General features: G+C 37.0%; 1 protein-coding gene across 1 annotated transcript; it reads right to left on the reverse strand.

The window, feature by feature from the left end:
• Positions 1-5,048: 5,048 nt before the first annotated feature.
• LOC142631871 (putative pectate lyase 5) lies at positions 5,049-6,884 on the reverse strand. Its single transcript, XM_075806199.1, has 4 exons — positions 6,769-6,884; positions 5,911-6,660; positions 5,637-5,775; positions 5,049-5,447 (listed from the first exon to the last, which is right to left on the reverse strand). The coding sequence occupies exons 1-4, from the start codon at positions 6,882-6,884 to the stop codon at positions 5,187-5,189; spliced, it is 1,266 nt and encodes a 421-aa protein (XP_075662314.1). The 3' UTR covers positions 5,049-5,186.
• Between the last annotated feature and the right edge of the window lie 12,954 nt (positions 6,885-19,838).

Raw genomic sequence — 19,838 nt, forward strand, 5'->3', positions numbered from 1 at the left:
AAGGCCTGCTTAGATGGTCAAAATTCAAAACACAAGTTATGTTTTGAGTTACTACTCGAGTGAAAGGTCAATCATAATGGGACTTTTTATCTATTCTATTTTTAAGCTTACACTTACCATCACATTGCCTTTACATAAAGAAAGGGTGAATTCTCCTTAATTTTGTCTTAAAACTCTAGAAAAATTTCTTAATTTTAAAAACTATACAAAAACATCTATCAAGACCTGCCAAGTACTTAAGGGTAATTTTGGTTATTTTATATGTAAAATGTACTTTGATCATTTTGAAGCTCTGAGGGATACTTTGATCATTTTGTAGGTTTTGGGATGAATTTTGGTTATTTTAGAAGTTTATGGGTATTTTAGTCATTTCTTAGCTTTAATTTGGGGGGGGGGGTTGGAGGGTGTATTTTAGTCATATTTGATGCTTTAGTAGTTATTATTGGTTATTTGGTAGTTTTTATCAATATATGAGATAATGACACGCATCCATCATGCACCAAACTCATATTCAAAGTTTGACCATTGTATTGAAAGAGTGAGGAAAGATATTGGGTTTGGCGAATTTTGAACTTAATTGGATGGTTAGATTGTGTGAATAGGGTTAATCAAAGCTTCTTTGTAAGTGGGTACAACAACACGTGGCCATCATGTAACAATTTGAGCTCCAAAATCTGACCGTTGAATTGATAGAATGTGGTGAAATATTTTTATTTGTGAAGTACAATGACAATCAGAAGGTCAGAATGTTAAAACAGAGCAATCAAATCTTATGAAACTTTGTCAAAGATGATTAAACATGGTCAATCTTTGGTCAAACTTCAAATTTGGTTCTAGGACCACTAGATTTGATCAAATTACATTGATCAGGAAGGTTTTAAGTGGGTTTTAGGTTTTGGTAAGTGTTTTAAGGTTTTCTTGATTTTCATGCTTTTATCGATTTCAAGTTTTAAAAGCATAAAACAAGGCAGTCAAAAGTCACATACAAATCCATTAGAGTCATTTTGTAGGTTTTGGGCGGTATATTTTAGACCGTTTTCTTGATTCTTAGTAATGTATATATAGTGTATAACTCTCTTGGAAGAGTATTGAATATTTTTAGTGATTGAAGTTTCACATTAGGTGGATACAACGACATGTGTCCTTGTGCCAAAATCATATTTAAAAATTAACCATTGGATTGAAAGAGTGTGATAAAATGCCGATTTTGATGAATTTTGAGCTCAATCAAATGTTGGATTATAAGAACGTGATCAATCAAAATTTCCTGGTGTGCTGGTACAATGACACACGTCCATAATTTTGTAGCCCTATATTCAAAATCTAACCATTAGATTGGAAGAATATGGTAATATATTGGTATTTGTGAAGTATGACAACAATCAGATGGTTGGATTGAGAGGAAAAGTTTACAAATCTTGGTCAAAATTGGTATATATTAGGTCAAACATGGTCAACTAAATATTTTAAACTACTCTTTGAAGTTGGGTCTAAAACCCGTTGAAAAATAGAAAAATAAGAAAAAGTCATTCTAAATATTTTAAAATATTCTTTAATTAAAAATTTAAATAAATGAATTTTAATTATGAAATAAGATCATTTTGGAAAGCAAAGGGTATGTTAGTTCACAACATTTTAAATAGTAATTTAATAAAATTGTGTCAATCAGATGTCAAGGGTGGAAAATATTTTTTCCCTTCAAATTTAGGGTGGAGTATAGTTTCTCCAAACCTCAAATTTCAAAGTGACAACAACCAAAAAGTGGGATGATTTTGCCAAGTAAAATATACAAAGTTTACAAATTGAAATTTAAACATTCAATTAGTTTCTTCAAATTTTATATAAAAAAAAGTTTCTTCAAAGTTCAAATTAAGGTTTTAAAATTTTTTATTTTTTCTGACTTTCATCGTATGTTGGAATTAAGGTTTGAAAATTGCCCAAATTAATTAACAAAATACCAAACAGATTAGAGATATAAACTTATCGATTTGAGCCGAGGCTCAGAACTTAATCCGCTGTCCTAAAGAAGCGATTTCACCCCTACTGGAATGACTCCATCAGTGTAAATGGCTCAGCCTATTGCTCTCTAGGATACAATGGTAGCTCTGTTAGTGTGCACTCACAAACAGAATTTTGAACTTGTCATTGGATGCCCAATATAAAGATTGAAGAAAGATAGAGGAAATAGTATATTAGATGAACTCTATTTTTTTCCTTCTGCTTCTCACATGTTTGGAAGAGGAATGACCCTTTGGTTATATAGAATAGCCAATGGAATATTTTCAGCAAAAGAGTTGACAAAACCCAACACAAAATTTGAAAATCTGCCTTTATATAAGCAACTCCATAATTATTCCTTTCATTTCCTTCAACATCTACTGGTATTATAGGGATTTTTGATAGGGATTTGAATTGGTTAAGGCAAGATAGGTGAAAGTAAGAAAGGAAAGTGATGATATTGTGGATGGGCTGATTTTGTTTGTGAATAAAGAGAGAAGATTGTGGGTATGGGTAATCTGATGGTGAGTTTGGCGAGTTTAATTCTCACCAACCTCATCCACTAATTTTGGTCAACAACAATCCAAGTGGCACTAAAAAGTACCCACCATTTAATAAAATTAGCTTCCTTTTAAATTTTAAAAACATACCCAACAATCTATACCACCATTGTGATCTTCTCTCAATTGGAAATCCTAAGAAAAAAAAAAAGATATTTTCCACAATAACAAACGATTACAGGCATGTTTTGGGAGTTGAAATACCACTCACGGTCCCCAAATCTCAATTCTCCCAAAATTTTATTGCCTACTTTCTTACTTTATTCTCAAGCTGCCTTCACTATAATATCTTCAATGTAAACCTACGCAATTTGTTTATTTGGGTGAGGAATTAGTAATTGCTATTTTGCTGTGACTTGCCCCTAAGATACATTAGCAATTTTAAGCTCTATCCTTTGGCCTACTGATAATTTAATCTGTCAAGGGAGGGTGAATATCGAAGGTTACTTTGAAAATGCGAGAAGTACAAGTAAAAGTGGATAGATTTTCTTTTTGTAAGAGGTATTGGTTCCGATATATAAATTTTCTAAATAGATTTGCGAATTTCGTCCTATGTTTTCACTTTCATGTTATTATTGATTGATTACTACTACCTATAGTGTTTGATGAAACCCATAAGCTGTTTGATATTTGTCTCATAGGATATTTGAATTAGCAATTGAAATGTCTCAATAGTTTTTGTGAAGAGAAACACTGATACACCTTCTTTATCTATTTTATTTTGTATGATTAACCTTCTCTTTTTTATCATATTTGTAAGACAAATTTTAGCTACAAAATGGGTTGTAGCCTTAAGCTATAACCTTACTCAATAAAATAAAAATACTAAATATTTTGAAAATTTAACTATTGAATTGTCATCAGATATTATTTATGATATAATCTATAAGCTTATATTTTATGCATAATTTTAAACTACAAAAACTTGCAATTTAAAAAATTTATTGATGATACAGCTATTGATTTTTTATTTTCTAGAAATTTTGTAAGCATGGAGGTTATAAGAAGAAGATTTAATCCAATGGTGAATTTTGATCACCTCCAATAAAAAGATATTGCGCAAGGTTATAGTCTTATGTTACAACCAATTTTATAGTTAAATTTTGTCTATATTTGCAGGTTCCCTTTTAGATCTCACTGAAAACCATTCATTAACCTTAATGCAACCACAATGAATCCACACAGAGAGACAAACAGTTTGAGATACAAGTGCCACCATCCAAAACCAACAAAGATTGTATCTACTCCTCATGGTTACGCAAATGATCCGATTCATTTTCGATCTCTAAGATTTTTTTTTAGGATGCATGCATATATTACAAAAATATATGTTTGTGTGGAACTTTTTTTTATTGCTTATATAATTTGGCGGGTGTTGGTTACTTTGAACATGTTTTGTAACTTTGTTGTTACGTACATATGAAAAAAAAAATAATAATAAAATAAAAAAAAAAAAAAAAAGAGGAAAAAAAGAGGATAGAGATGGGTGTCGCCGGAGAATCTTCTATGTGCTGAAATTAAAGAAATAGGAAAAGATAAAAGGAAAGTGAACTTCTTGTGTGTGTTTTTTGATTGGTTGGTGAGGATGTTTGGGAAATAGGGGATTCAATATTTAGTTTGTCACATTAACTTGTACATAGGTGATCCACAACTCTGCGCTCAGTTGGCATTGAAATGAGATAGAGACAAGCAAAAATAAATAAATAAATATTGTTGATGAGAAAATTTGAGAAATTAAATGATGGTTGTTTTTTTTTTTTTTTTTTTTATTAACGCAACTTAGTGATGTTGATTTTAGGTGCACCTCTTGTGAAAATATTGAATAGGTATATTTTAGAAATTTAATGCTCACGAATATTCAATTTTTGATTTCTATACTTTCAATAGTTTATCATTTGAACCACCACATATTATTTGTGCGATGGTCACTCCACAAGAACAAGTGCTTGTGAAGTAATAGAGTTTGTTGAGTATGCATTTCAACGTATCAAAGAAGAGGATATGAAGATAAAATGTCCTTGTAATAATTGTAACAATAGGTATAGAAGAACACGAGTTGAGGTTACAGGAGTCCTCATATGGAAAGGGATGATGAATGACTATACTAGATGGCATCTCCATGGAGAGGGAAATAGCAATGAGGATGAGGAAGACAGTGATCAGGAAGATACAATGTACCTAATGTAGAATTTATGTAGTAGAGAATATTTAAACAATCCTAGACTAAATACAGATTAACATGAGGTTAAGTTGCTTATTCTACAAGTACATGGAACCTATAATTAGTTTAGGTCACTTGGGCTACAATATGTTTAACATATATTAACTTGTTAAGTTTGAGAAGATTACGATTCTCATGAACTCTTTTGCTTTATAATAGACATTATTAGCATTATTGGTTAGGTTTAATCTGCAAGTTACCTCCAACAATCTTGAGACATAAAATTTTGAAAACTAATGTATCTTGTAATGCTCTGTGCATAAGCAAAGTTTTATTAGTGAAGAAATGTATCTTCAGTATCACAATTTGTTATTTTAACAACTAAATTTTTTATTTTAACAAATTGGAAAATTTTGGGAAAAAAAATATTACTACTCTACTAGAGAAAAGTAGAGAGATATCACAAATCAGCATGCAGATCCCTTCTTGCATTTAAGTGCACCCGCATTAGCTGTAAGTTTGGGAACAAGAGTAACTGCTTTTGCACTTATGTCAGAAGCGCTTAAGGAAGAACTAGATCTAGAGGAGGATGTGAAAAATGCAACATTTGAGGAATTAATAGCTCTAGAGGAGGATGTGAAAAATGCACCATTTAGAAATTCATCTCCTTCAGATTTCCAATTCCATTTCTGCCATTCACTTTTTGGTGCATCTTCGTATTTGGTCACCTGCACAAGTTCACAATAGGATAAATTTTAGTAAAAATTATGAATGCAATAATCTTGGACCAACTCGATTCAAGAATATGATATATTGTAATTGGTAGTAAAAAATAAAAGTGAGAAACCCAAGTTAAAAATGATGCATTTACTTTTGCAAAAAAGTAAGCAATTGAATAATAAATAAGGGGATTTTACCTCTTTGCTTTTTACATCATCTGGTGCTAGAAATCTGTTCCCTTGGCTAAGGATGGTAGGGGCAGCACTCCCACCTATGGCATACATTTTCCACTTGGTGTAGTCATTATTCACCACATGGACGTACCCGTGCCTAATCCTGCAAATTATTGTGAAAAAGTATATGTTAAAACATCACAATGTACCAACTAGATAACAAACAAACAAACCAAACCAATTAAATTGACAGGTTAATTTACACTTTTTTTTTTCTTTTTTCCTTTTGGCACTTTACCTTGGAATTCTTTGAGTAAGCCCTTCTCCAAAGTGATTGAAGGCAATAGTGACTTGCATGCTCTTGTCTACAGTGTTGGCATCATTGTGTCCCAATAATATAACCTTATCATGTTGTGTAAATAAACTGTTTGAAATGGTAATCAAGGATGAACCTTCAACTGCATCAATCAGACCGTCATCACAGTTTGAAAGTGTGACATGGTCTACCCAAATATGTTTACTACCAAAGATGTTTACAGCATCACCATCTGAAATACCCCTATGCCCAAAGTGACCTGGGGAACTTCTCACATTAGTATTCCCTGCTGGCTTACATTCATGTATGTTTATCCCATGAATTATAATGTTAGTTATTGACTGAATAGTAATGCATCCACCACCAGTTATGTGCACATTAGCTCCCCTACCATCAATGGTCTTATACGAGTTCATAATCAATTCCACCTTCAATTTGATCACCATATCACGTTCAAATATAATCCACAATGGTTCATCTTGGATCACAGCATGTCTTAGAGTCCCATTCTTGGGATTTACAACATCATTATCACTGGGATCTGTAACCACATAAATCTTACCATCTTTACCACCAACAGCATTCTTGCCGAACCCGACTGCACAATCAGCAAGCTTCTGCCGATTCTTATCCCATGTGGAGTCACACTTCCAACAATCATCAATTGGATTCCCAGTTAAGCAAGAGGAACCCTCCTCCAAATTTCTCCTAATCAAAGAGGCATTGATGCTCCTGCCATATAAAAAATGACACAACTTAACACTATAGAATTTAAACTGTAAAAACTAAGGTAACTAACTTTTTTTTCAAGGTAACATTGTAACATTTATGGTTTTTTACCTTTGTACTGCTTGTACTGTAATTTTGGGGTCTTTAACTGGTCTGGTGGCAATGAGGTTTGGGATTAGGAGAGAGAAGAGAATGGTGATGAGAGAGAGTGAATAATAGCTTGTCATTTCTTATTCTTTGCTAGGAAATGTGTGTGTGTGTGTGAGAGAGAGAGAGAGAGAGAGAGAGAGGGAGAGAGTAGAGAAAAACAAGTTTGATGAAACTACAAAGTCTATGCAAAAAAACTAAAAGGAGTCAAGTGGGATTTATAGAACGAGAGATAGTCGGAACTATAACATAGAACCTTTTAAATCTAAATGTAGAATTTTATCTAGAATCAAGGATTTTGAAAAAGTAGTTATGTGACTTATTTAGGTCTTCTTTCTAAGTTTAACCTATTGTATAGATTGTGATAAAAATAGTAAGTTTTTTTTTGGAAGGGGACTCAGTAATACATTTTGAAAATTAGTTACTTTCGACCATAAGATGATGCGATAATGCATGTTTATCTTTGTCTTTTCTTACATTTCAATCTATGAATTTGAACTCAGCAATGAACTTAAGCGGTATTTGACAAGGCCAAGCTACAAATAATTCTTTTTTATTGAGAAAAACAACTCGCAATGAAAATTGGTATATGATCGTTAATGGTCTGTTTGGATTGAAGGGAAGAAAGAGGAAGTAGAGTAGAGTAGATAAGAATTGACCCAAAATTAGCCTATTTTCAGTCAACTCTACTCTACCTCCCTCTACTCCCCTTCCCTCCCTGCTCAATCCAAACAAACCCTAATAGAAATATTGAACCAAAATTTATGGCCTCTTCTAGTTGGTTGCAATTACGTACAATACTTCATAATTACTCTACCATTTCCGTCATATATTTGTAAATTAACATATAGTTGATATTTTTTCTCTTGTTCCAATAGATATATTTTTATTTTGAATACCAAGAGGTATAAAAGTATAAAAATTTGCTAATTTACTAATGCCTCGTTACTACTAGCTATTAGCCCCTTATATGAGTTGTGGAAGCCCAAGCCTAAAAACCCAAGAGCCAAAGATATTAAGAAGAAGTGTAAATCCATTCTAGTTTGGCAATGGTGCACCATGCACTACCTTTCTTTTAAAATTGACCCTAGGCAATATTTCTAATAGCCAGAAACCCAAGATGTATAAGAGTGTGATACCCATGTATGTTGACCATTACAGACCCAAAATGTGAGTGAATGAGCAAACACAAAATCATCACTAAACAAGGAACACCATCTTTTTGTATTAAAGCACTAGCTTAAAGCTCAACTACCATGTCGTTGGTCCAAATTTAATCACTCTTGAAGCAAAGTAGTAAGCACCATGTCGAAAGACCAGACATGGTTTCTCAAGTACCCTCCAAATTGGTGGTCCAAAGTTACAAGATAATTGTAATTTGAAAGTGTTGAGAAATTTAGACCCCGGTTGATAGAATTAACAAGTTTTAAACCCAAGTTGTTAAGTAGATTGATTATGAATAAATCTTGTTAAAACAAACTAACATCGATATCATGTCAATATCATGCACAGCGGAAAAGTAAATAAGACAAGATATGATGACCCAAAAAAACGAATGAAACAAACTAGTTTTACAGTAAAAAACCTGGGGGGAAACTTCTCGTAAAGCAATTCACTATAGTAAAGAGAAGTTTCAGATCTAGTACAAAACCTTTGTCCCTAAACTCTACAATCCTTATAGATGAACTTACAACAGAAACCTTCTACCGCTTCAGAACCTTTGAACTCTTCAGTATATGAACGCCACCCTTTTGCACAGATCCTAATACGTGACTAACCAATGATACACGGATCCCAGTACGTGACTAACTCACCAACTTGAAGAATATGTTGGCTACAAAGTTCTTCACTTCATCAACAATGAAGATCAAGAAGCACTTGATTACAAAATTCTAAAGCGCAAAGACGCAGTAACATATTTCAGAGAGAATAAGCACTCGGTCACTTTTTGCATATGCTCTCCTTGTATTTTCTTATGTGACAGCCTTATAAATAAGCCTTATATATGTATAGAGTTGTGAGAAAAAAAACCCTACACATATATGTCAGCATGGGCCGAAAATCATATCTAGAAATTCTGATTTCGTAGATCTCGATAGATATAGCTATCGAGATATCTGTCAAGAACTCGATAGATATATCTGTCGAGACCTCGATAGATAAATCTGTCGAGCTATCTGTCGAGATTCATTAATCTTCAATAGATATTATTTATTGGTAGCTGTCGAGAATCTGTCCAGTTTTAATGAACAACTTTTCTTCACTTGTTTCTTGGTCCAATCTTCATGGCTTTAATACTTGGCTTGAACAACATGTTTCTTGAAGTACTAAACCCATCCTAGATCTACCCAATTACAAGTAAATGTGTTTTGTCAAAAGATTAGCTAATTACATAAAATATTTCCTTAACAAAAAGGCTTGTTAAGGGTCCAAAATCAAAACACAAGTTAGGTTTTGAGCTACTAGCTAGCCTACTACTCGAATGAAAGGTCAATCATAATGGGATTTCTATTTCTTCTATTTTAAGCTAAGACTTCCCTTCACATTGCTTTTACAAAAAGAAGGTGTCTATTCATATCTCCTATTAGAGATACAATTCATTGTTAGGTATTAATCAAATTTTATTCTTTATACAAAAAAAAAAAAAAAAAGAACAACACGCACACACACACATACACTTTCTTTACAAAGTTGATACTGCAAGGTTGAATTTATTCAACCATGTGTTAGTTTTATTCAACCATGTGTTAGCTTTATTCTGTGCCAAATTTGCTTGTAATTTCAGTAATTAAATACCATGTATTTAAGTGGGAATAATCTAAGAGTTGTGTGTGAGAAAGTATGAAGAAACTCAAGTGTGTGAGCATTTAGAGGATTCTCGCGACTGGATCTTACGAGTGACTTGCGACTGGCAACTCGCCAAAATGCCACACATATAAAGAATGCTGGAAGTTGAAGGGTCACAACAGCTAGAGCAATACAAAACAAAAAGTACAATCTGGCAGGACAGTTATCTCACAACTCAAACTCGCAACACGTTCCAATCGGGAGAGTGAGTCGCCAGAATGCCCTGTTTTACAAAAAAATGACTTTTCACATTCCTCTCATACCCTACTATAAATACTCTTATACCCACGAAATGTAGAAAGCTTTTAGAGAGATTTTGAGAGAGAAAACCAAGATTGACTCATCTACAATCATAGACTTTTGATTCTCCAAATTTCTCTGCTCTCACACTCTCCATTGACATACCCTTGAGATGATTATTAGCAAAATCTTTATCTCACCATACCCATATCAGTGAGGAGGTAGTTTGGCGCTTGGGAAGCAGTTTAGAGATGACCAATTCACTTGGTTGATGCAATGAGCTTATTGCATGATCTAGAAAGCTAAAGAAGACACGGTTAGGCTTAACCTTGTTAGAGCGAGAAGTTTGAAGGGCTTAGGTTGGATAGATTAGGCTTGAAGGGTCTATTATTATTCGTGTATCCCAACTTTATTCTTTAATAGATCATTTCACCGCTTGGAGGGTGGCGGAGAGGTGTTTTTCGTCGAGTTCTTTGGTTTTCTCTTTGATAACACGTGCCAGTGATATCTTTATGTTTGCATCTCTCTAACCCTTATTCTTACCTTTTAATTACTGCTATGTTGTGATTAATTATGGTATTTAACTTGTACTTATCATTCCGCACATCTATTATTTGAGTATAAGCTTGTATTGGTTAAATTTGAAATTGGGGGTCTAAACATTCATTAGCGGTTTACACACAGTGAGCTTTCAGATACTTTTTTTATTGGTTAGAAATGCTCCTACTACCACCTGAACCCCCTCTTCAATCTTCCCTACTACGTTAATACCTTTAAAACTTCTAATAGCGATACTTGGATTAAATATACTCAAAGAGAAAATGGCAACGGTATAGTTCAACTTAAGTACTGGGATAGGAAAAACTACCTATTTAGGGTTTTGATTCATTTTCAAAGATCAATATTTTCCCTCGCAAAACCTTTCGTTTAAACAGTAAACACTCCAACTCTAAAGAAATATAATTAGTATTTTAAACGTTATGTTCTCAGATTTTTTTTTTTGGACAAATATATGACATATATTTGTTACAAGTATTATACCTTAGACTCTAGACCCAATCAATTGAATTATCATGTTCAACCTTAATTCAGACAATCGAGCATCTATCACATGGAATAGAAAACCTTGCTGGTTTGTTTCTCGCGTAAACTGGATTCACACATGTGACTTAAGAATAAAGATCATGTTAGCTCTTCCTTGTCCCTTATAAACATTCTTCTTCTTTTTAACATTTTTATTTATTTTGAAGACTGAAATTGGCTTTCAGGTAATAATCAAAGAAAAAATAAAATTGCAAATTGTTGAAAATGACAATTGAGCTGAGTCAAATTAGGTTCCGTGTAACTAAAGGAATCATTGATAGCTTGCAAAGATTCCATATTTGCCAACTTACACTTGGAAAATATGGTGGTCTCATTTCATCATTTCTATAGAATGAAAAGGAATGACTCTTTCATTCAAGTAAGAAAAAAAAATGCAAAAACACCATTTTGGTCCCTACATTTTGGGGTCATAGTCAATTTGGTCCTTACATTTTGGTAGCAATCAATTTGGTCCTTGCTATTTTCAACTTGCGGTCAATTTAGTCTCTACTGTTAACTTAGTAACGGAAAATGCATACCTGGCTAACCGTATGCACAGTTGACACATTTGATACTAACGTGACAAATAAATTAATAGAAATGATGTTTAATAAATATTTTAAAATTTCATGTTGGCATTTTCCCCTAATTTTACTAAAAATAATTTTAATATTAATTTCACAATTTTAAAGATGAAAAATAAAAATAGAAATCTCAAATTTTCTTTGCATCTTCGTGTACTCTCTTGGCAACCAAACACAAAAATACAAATATTAGATTAGTACATCAACACAAACCCATTTCATTTAAGACCACCTTTAAACCCATAGTTTACCCCTCACAATCTCAATTACAAATGTAAACAACCAAGACTACAGCTAACAGACCCACTCTCTGTTATCACCAAACCAATTTTGAGACTAGAAAACCCCACACGCCAATTAGAGCCAAGATTACTAGATTAAAGAGAGATATAGCAAAAGCTTAGGGATGCGGGTTCAGGGTTCTAGGTTTGTGCCGCTGCCGTTCCTACCTTGCGCTGTCACCAACCACCAAACCCCATCGCTGAATGGAGATCTCATCACAGCCACCAAATGATCAAGTTTGTTTCCTTTTTAATGGATTTTCTTTTGGTTGTTAGGGTTTGGAAAATGGGGTTTTGAGGTTGATTTTAGATTCCCTGGGTTTGGTGTTTTGACTTGGTTTTTTGAGGTTTCAAGGGGATATTTGGTCACCAAATTATCTGGATTTTTTGTAAACAAATTTAGCTAGACTTGTCCCCATCAAAGCCATAGGATTGGACTCAACACAAAGATACCAACCTGAAATGAGAGGGTTTCCATCTGGGTTTGTTCTTGTTCTTTTTCTTTTTCTTTTTTGGTTTTTGTTTGGTTACCAAGAAAGTTTGCTGGGAATAATTTTTTGAAATTTTTTGTATTCTAAAATTCCAATTTCTTATTGGCTATTTCTAATCAGGATGTTTCTCAATTGTATAGAGGTGAGATGTTGTGGAATATATTCATGAATTCAAGGATTTAAGATAGAAAAATAAAGAAGGTGATTTTGTGTTTGGGAGCCATGAAAATTTGAGATTCCTAATTTTTTTTTCTACTGCAAAATAAAAATAAAAAATATTTTTATTAAAATTGGGAAAAATGCCAACGTGGAATTTTAAAATATTTATTAAACATTATTTTTATTAATTTGTCACGTCAGTATCAAATGTGCTTAATGTGCATACCGTTAGCCACGTATGCATTTTTCATTACTAAGTTAACGATAGTGACTAAATTGACCGCAAGTTGAAAATAGCAATGACCAAATTGACTTCTACCAAAATGTAAGAACCAAATTGACTATGACCCCAAAATGTAGGAGACCAAAATGGTGTTTTTGCCAAGAAAAGTCATTTAAATAATATAGTTTTTATAAGTGAAAATGATGTTTAGTTGAGTGACTTGTTACGCCTAAGTTATTTGTATGATACTGCATTAAGAAATTAAACTATCAAATTAGCATTAATTCCTACATTTCAGCACTAATTTTCAATTTTCAACCAGTGTAGCCTTCATCTGCTTGTTGGTAAAATAATTATAAAAACCGAAACATATAGTAAAAGATGCACAGTCTGTTTGATTGGAAGACAATGAAACTAAAATGGAGGTGCTAAACCTAACTATGATAATGCTCTATAGCCCGTGCTTTACTTCATACAACAATACCAAACGAATCTTAGTCCAATTAATGTTTTTTTTGTTGAAAGTTGATTAAAATATAGTTGCAAGTTGCAACTAAAAATAACAAGGATAGGTCTATTTCCATTGTTTCTCGGAATGTAATTTTTTTTTCTCACTATGTGCGTGGCCTGACGATGGCCTATCCTTTGTGATTGGAATGATCGATCACTATATTTTCTTTTCCTCCTTAGGTGTTATATTCAAAAGTTGGAGATGGTTTAGAGCCCTCCTTTATTTTTCATATATATATATATATATAACCTAAAAGTAATGAGGTATAAAAATAATGTACGTAAAAAAAGAATTTGAAAATTAAAAGAGAAAATAGTACCCTTCTACTTGATTTTTTTTTTTTTTGGATAAACACCTTTCTTCTAGAAAGTCGGCTACCTATTATGGAATTAGTCTTTTCCTGATTCTTGAGGGAACATTGTCTTCTAACTATTTGAATATATTAAGGACACCACTTACTTAGAAGTTAAACCATCATAACCAAAATTCTGGATAGGCTACATGTTTTCACACTACACCGCAATTTATGCTTGACTACTTTGATTGTTGCATGCATAATAGGGTAGTTAAGCACATATAACGGAGATTCACAGTTTGGACCAATGAAAAATCAGCTTTAATTAGTTATAGTTATTGTTAAAGTAGTTGTGTGTGATTGTGTAATTTGTGTGTGATAAGCGTAAGTGATTTTGCATTGCATGTCTTCACGCTTGACTGCAATCTATGCTTGACCACTTTGATTGTTGCATGCATGATAGGATAGTTAAGCACATATAACAGACGTCCACAATTTGGGCAAATGAAAATCAGGTTTAGTTACTGAAGAAGATAAAATTAGAGACGGATCGCTTCTTGAAACATGACGGTACGGTATTGACATGTGGATGGTCAACGGGTCGATATTACAAGGACACATAGTGGACGGTTGTAACATCTAGCCTCCATTTGTGTTGATTAGGCCTTAAGGATTCCTAACTGGAATCAACTTGCATCTCACGATAAATCTGATAGGGCTTTGCTTGATCTCCACGCAAACTTGAATAAGGAGAGTTCTTGCGTCACACGTTTAACCATAATCAAAAGACTCCTATAAGGAAAAGAATTCTATAAGGTATGCAGAATAGAAGAGGTGCTATCCTAAAAGAAAAGGGTTTCCTGGCCAAGGCATGGATGTTAACCCTACACTAATATAAATATCCCAAAACCCTCATAAATCAAGGTACGCATTATTGACTCAACTCTGGCACTCTAGGGTTGTGAGAAAAGTTCAAACTTGACCTTCGGAGGATTTTTGGCCGGCACCACACCAGTACTCTCTGTTAGGTCTTCTTTCTTTTTGTTTTGCAGGTGTTGTCGCGGTTCGAGAGCGCGTGTAGCTTACTGGTGATTTTTTCGGCATCATCAGTTGGCACCGTCTGTGGGGAGAAGCGACTGATCAGCCTTGGCTTTATCCCTAAGACAAAAAGTTGCATGGTACTCACCCGATCAATGGCAATAACCAACAATCAGGGCAACGAACTGCACGCCACTGCCTTGGAGAAGCAAGTCCAAACGCTCGCACAGCGGTCGAATGCCTAACTAAGCAAAATCATGATTTGGAGGAGCAGTTGCGACAAAGAAATGCGCATCTTGGCACACAAGAGGAGGACCAGGAAGGAACGAGTGCTGAAAGGAGAAATCAGGAAGGACCCGAAGGTAGCCATGCTCCGAGCAGACTGGAGAGGCAGGACACCAACCGACCATCTTTCTCGGACGCTCTCCCTCCTCACGTAGCCGCTGAGATGCGGATGATGAGGGAATGGATGGATGTGATGATGAATTCCCTCAAGGGTCGAGTATCCAACGACCTCGATGACTTGGTCAAACGAACCGATTTGCCTTTCACAGCACTTGTTAGTTCATGCCCCCTTCCCCCAAAGTTTTGCGTGCCTTAGGTGGAGAGTTATGACGGGTCCAAGGACCTCTTAGATCACCTAGAATCTTTCAAGACCATGATGCACCTTCAAGGTGTTCCGAATGAGATCATGTGCAAGGCCTTCCCCACTACACTGAAAAGACCTACGAGGTTATGGTACAGCAGACTGACACCGAATTCGATCAGCACTTTCAAGGAGTTAGGCGCTCAATTCGTTTCACACTTTATTGGAGGCCATCGATACAAGAAGTCCACAACCTGTTTGATGAGTATTAAGCAACTGAAAGACGAGACGCTAAGGTTATACATATCCTGATTCAACAAAGAGACTCTTTTAATAGACGAGGCGGACGACCGACAAGATACTGGTAGCAGCTTTCACAAATAGGATGCGGAAGGGTATGTTGTTATTCTCCTTATATAAGAATGAGCCGAAGACAATGTCAGATGTGCTCTACAGGGCAACAAAGTACATGAATGCAGAAGATGCATTGCTGGCCCGAGAAGAGAAACCTAGGAAAAGGGAAAGGCAGGAAGACGCATGATTGGATAGGAGATGAAAGATGGCTAGAACTGGAGAGCGACGGGAAGATCGAGGATCCAAACCATCCACGAGTAGGTTCATGAACTTCACCCCTCTCACTGCCCCGATCGACCAAGTATTAATGCAGATTAAAGATGAAGGAGCCCTGACGTTCCCTGGCAAGATGAAGGGAGATCCTAACAAGAGGCCAAAGGACAGATACTGCCGTTTTCATTGCGATCAAGGCCACGACACGGCGGATTGTTATGACTTAAAACAGCAAATTGAAGCCCTTATTAGGCAAGGAGGGTTGCAGAGGTTCGTAAGGAAGGAAAGAACGGACCAACCCCAGAAGCAAACCCTTCGACGGGAAAACGAGCGTCCAAGACCACCTGTAGGAGACATACAGATGATTGTAGGGGCACTACTTTTGCAGGGTCGTCTAAAAAGGCCCGAAAAACGTACTTGCAGATGGTTCAAAGCGTCCAGTTGATGGGTTCCTCACCAAAAATGGTGCGACTTGATAACCCCAGCATTGGGTTTTCGAAAGAAGATGAACGACACCTTCACCACCCACATGACGACGCACTTGTCGTCAGTATACGGGCAGGGGACTACATTATGCATCGAGTTTTGGTTGATAACGGGAGCTCGGTGGATATTCTCTACTACCCCGTGTTCCAGCAGATGGGGATTGGTAGAGAGCAACTGGTCCCAACAAATGCACCCCTCGTTAGCTTCGGAGGGACAAGAGTCTACCCTTTATGCGTCATCACATTGTCTGTAACGGTCGAGGATTACCCACAGCAAATAACCAAGGATGTGGTTTTTCTCTTGGTCGACTGCTCTTCTGCTTATAACGCCATCCTCACACGGCCCATTCTCAATGCATGGAAGGCTGTAACCTCGACCTACCATCTAATGGTCAAATTCCCCACCAAATACAGAGTTGGAGAGCTGCGCGAAAATCAGGTGGCTGCACCGGAATGCTACGTCACCATGATGGAAATAGACGACCACCTACAAGCAATGAACATCGAGGAAGAGCGAACGGTAGCAGAACTGGTGGAAAAGTTAGAAGTACACCTAGATGATTCTAGGCCCGAACAGACCACAAGAATCAGCACCTTGGCCAGCCAAACAGTCTAACAAGCGCTTGCATTATTCCTCAAGAAAAACCAAGATGTTTTTGCATGGAGTCACGAAGACATGCCGGGGATAGACTCGTTGGTCATGGTTCATAGGTTGAATGTGTCACCCTCTTTCTCTTTTATCTGACAGAAGAAACGAGTGTTCGCCCTTGAACGAGATCGAGCCATAGCAGAAGAAGTACGGAAGCTACAAGAAGCAGACTTCATACGTGAGGTGTACTACCCCGATTGGTTGGCAAATGTAGTAATGGTCAAGAAAGCCAATGGGAAGTGGAGAATGTTTGTTGACTTCACAGATCTGAATAGGGCTTGCCCTAAGGATAGTTACCCACTCCCACGTATTGACACCCTAGTAGACTCCACCGCAAGACATGAACTCTTGAGCTTTATGGATGCCTTCTCCAGCTACAACCAAATTAAATTGGATAAGGTTGATCAGGAGAAAACCTCATTCGTAACGAGTCAGGGGCTTTTCTGCTACAAAGTAATGCCTTTCGGGCTTAAAAACGCAGGAGCCACATATCAGAGATTGATGAACAAGATGTTCATGCACCAAATTGGCAGAAACGTGCAAGTTTACGTAGATGATATACTGGTAAAAAGCGTGCGGGAGTCTGATCACATAAGGGACCGCTAGGAGACTTTCGACACTCTTCGGTCATACAAAATGAAGTTGAATCCGAGCAAATGCACGTTCGGAGTAATCACAGGAAAATTCTTAGGATTCACGGTATCCCAAAGGGGCATTGAGGTCAGTCCAGAGAAGGTGAAGGCAATAATGGAACTAGCTCCTCCAAGGACGGTAAAGGAAGTACAAAGTTTGAACGACAAGATAGCAGCCCTGAATAGATTCGTATCAAGGGCGACGGACAAATGCCTCCCCTTCTTTCGCACGCTGAGAAGATCATTTGAATGGACAAACGAGTGCCAAAAGGCATTTAAAGATTTAAAGGGGTATCTCTCCGCTCCACCGTTGCTCAGCCCATCTATGCCGGGGGAAGAATTGTTCCTATACCTTTTCGTCTCTTCAGTAGCCGTCAGTGCGGCTCTTATCAGAGAAGAAGATAAGATACAAAGGCCCGTATATTTCATAAGCCGGGCACTGAGAGGAGCAGAAGAAAGGTACCCTTAGATGGAGAAACTCGCCTTCGCATTAGTGACCGCGGCACGGAAGCTCAAACCATACTTTCAAGCACATACCATAAATGTCATGACAGATAAACCCTTACAAAGAGCAATGAGTAGCCCCGAAGTTGCCAGACGAATGGCATTGTGAGCAATCCAGCTGAGTGAGTTCGACATTCGATATCAATCACGAGCGGCTGTGAAGGGACAGGTATTAGCAGATTTCGTCACTGGGTTCACTATCATTAAAGACCACGGGGCAAAGGAGACTTCCTTATGGAAAATCTATACAGACGGATCTTCCAATAGACATGTTGGAGGGGCTGGAGTGGTACTCCACACCCCGGAAGGAGATAAGATCGAATGTATGATCCGTCTGGATTTCTCTACTTCCAATAACGAGGCAAAATATGAAACCTTAATAGCAGGACTGACCTCGCGATAGCTGCAGGAGCTAAGAGTATGATCATAGACTCCGATTCTCAAGTTGTGATCAGTCAGGTTAATGGGAGCTACGAGTGCAAGAATGAAAGAATGAAGAGGTATCTCGAGGAAGTGAAGGGTCGAGCAAACAATCTCCAGATCAGGTTGGTTCAAATCCCAAGAGAAGAGAACCAAGATGCCGACCGACTCGCAAAAGCAGCTTCAGCAGAACCTATGATCATCCCCGACCAGGTATTATCCTTTGTCCAACTATCATCATTATTAGATGGCACTAGCATGCAGGAGGTAAGAAGTGAGCATTGTTGGATGGCTCCGATAACAGCGTATCTCAAGGACTGCAAACTGCTAGACAACAAAGAGGTCGCAAGAAAGTTGAATGTTAAAGCTGCCCGGTTCGTTTTGATTAAGGATGCCCTATACAAAAGAGGATTCTCCCGACCGTACCTAAGATGTCTTGACCACGACGAAGCAGACTACGTCATGAGGGAGGTCTACGAAGGAGTTTGCGGCAACCATTCTGGATCTAGGTCTTTGGTGCACAAACTACTCCGTGCAGGATACTACTGGCCAACAATGCAAAAGGATGCCAACACATACGTTAGGGCCAGCGACAAGTGTCAACGATTTGGCAATCTCATAAGGCAACCAACAGAAGAACTCACCCCTATGACGACTCCATGGCCATTCGCACAATGGGGATTTGACATCATGGGCTCGTTCCCAACAACGTTAAGGCAGTTGAAGTTCTTAGTAGTTAGCATTGATTACTACACCAAATGGGTGGAAGCAGAGGCTTTGGCCACTATCACGGAGAAGAATATCCGAAGTTTTGTATAGAGGAATATTATTTGCAGGTACGGTATTCTGAGGGTACTAGTTTCGGACAACGAAAAACAATTCGACAACGACGCATTCAGACACTTTTGTTCCCAACTTGGGATCAAGAATCACTACTCGTCACCTGCCCACCCGTAGGCCAATGGACAAGTTGAAGTCACAAACAGGTCCTTGCTCAAGATTATTAAGGCCCGGCTCGAGGGGGCAAAGGGCATATGGTCAGGCAAATTATTAAGCGTTTTATGGGCGTACAGGACAATGACGAGAACACCGATAGGGGAAACGCTGTTTCGATTGATGTATGGTAGTGAGACCGTCATACCGGCAGAAGTGCGGCTAACAAGTTACTGGGTGGAAAAATACAACGAGAATAAAAATGATGAAGCCATGCGTTTGCAGCTCGATCTTATGGACGAAGCAGGGCACAGCGAAGCAGAGACTAGAGCGATACCAGGACCTAATGGCAAAGCATTACAACTCCAAGGTCAGGCACAGGGACTTCCAGGTGGGAGATCTGGTCTTAAGAAGGATACTCGGCGCTACAAAAGATGCCTCCTAAGGGAAGCTAGGACCTAACCGGGAAGGACCATACAAGATCATTTCATGGCATAAGAAGGGAA

This window comes from Castanea sativa, chromosome 4, assembly GCF_040712315.1.
Source record: "Castanea sativa cultivar Marrone di Chiusa Pesio chromosome 4, ASM4071231v1".
Taxonomy (NCBI): Eukaryota; Viridiplantae; Streptophyta; class Magnoliopsida; order Fagales; family Fagaceae; genus Castanea; species Castanea sativa.

Excerpts from the sequence above, each read along its gene's own strand:
- LOC142631871 (XM_075806199.1), bottom strand. The coding sequence starts at position 6,884 with ATGACAAGCTATTATTCACTCTCTCTCATCACCATTCTCTTCTCTCTC. Across the intron at positions 5,776-5,910 it reads CTTACTCAAAGAATTCCAAG|GATTAGGCACGGGTACGTCC; the intron begins GTAAAGTGCCAA and ends AATAATTTGCAG. Across the intron at positions 5,448-5,636 it reads ATGATGTAAAAAGCAAAGAG|GTGACCAAATACGAAGATGC; the intron begins GTAAAATCCCCT and ends GAACTTGTGCAG.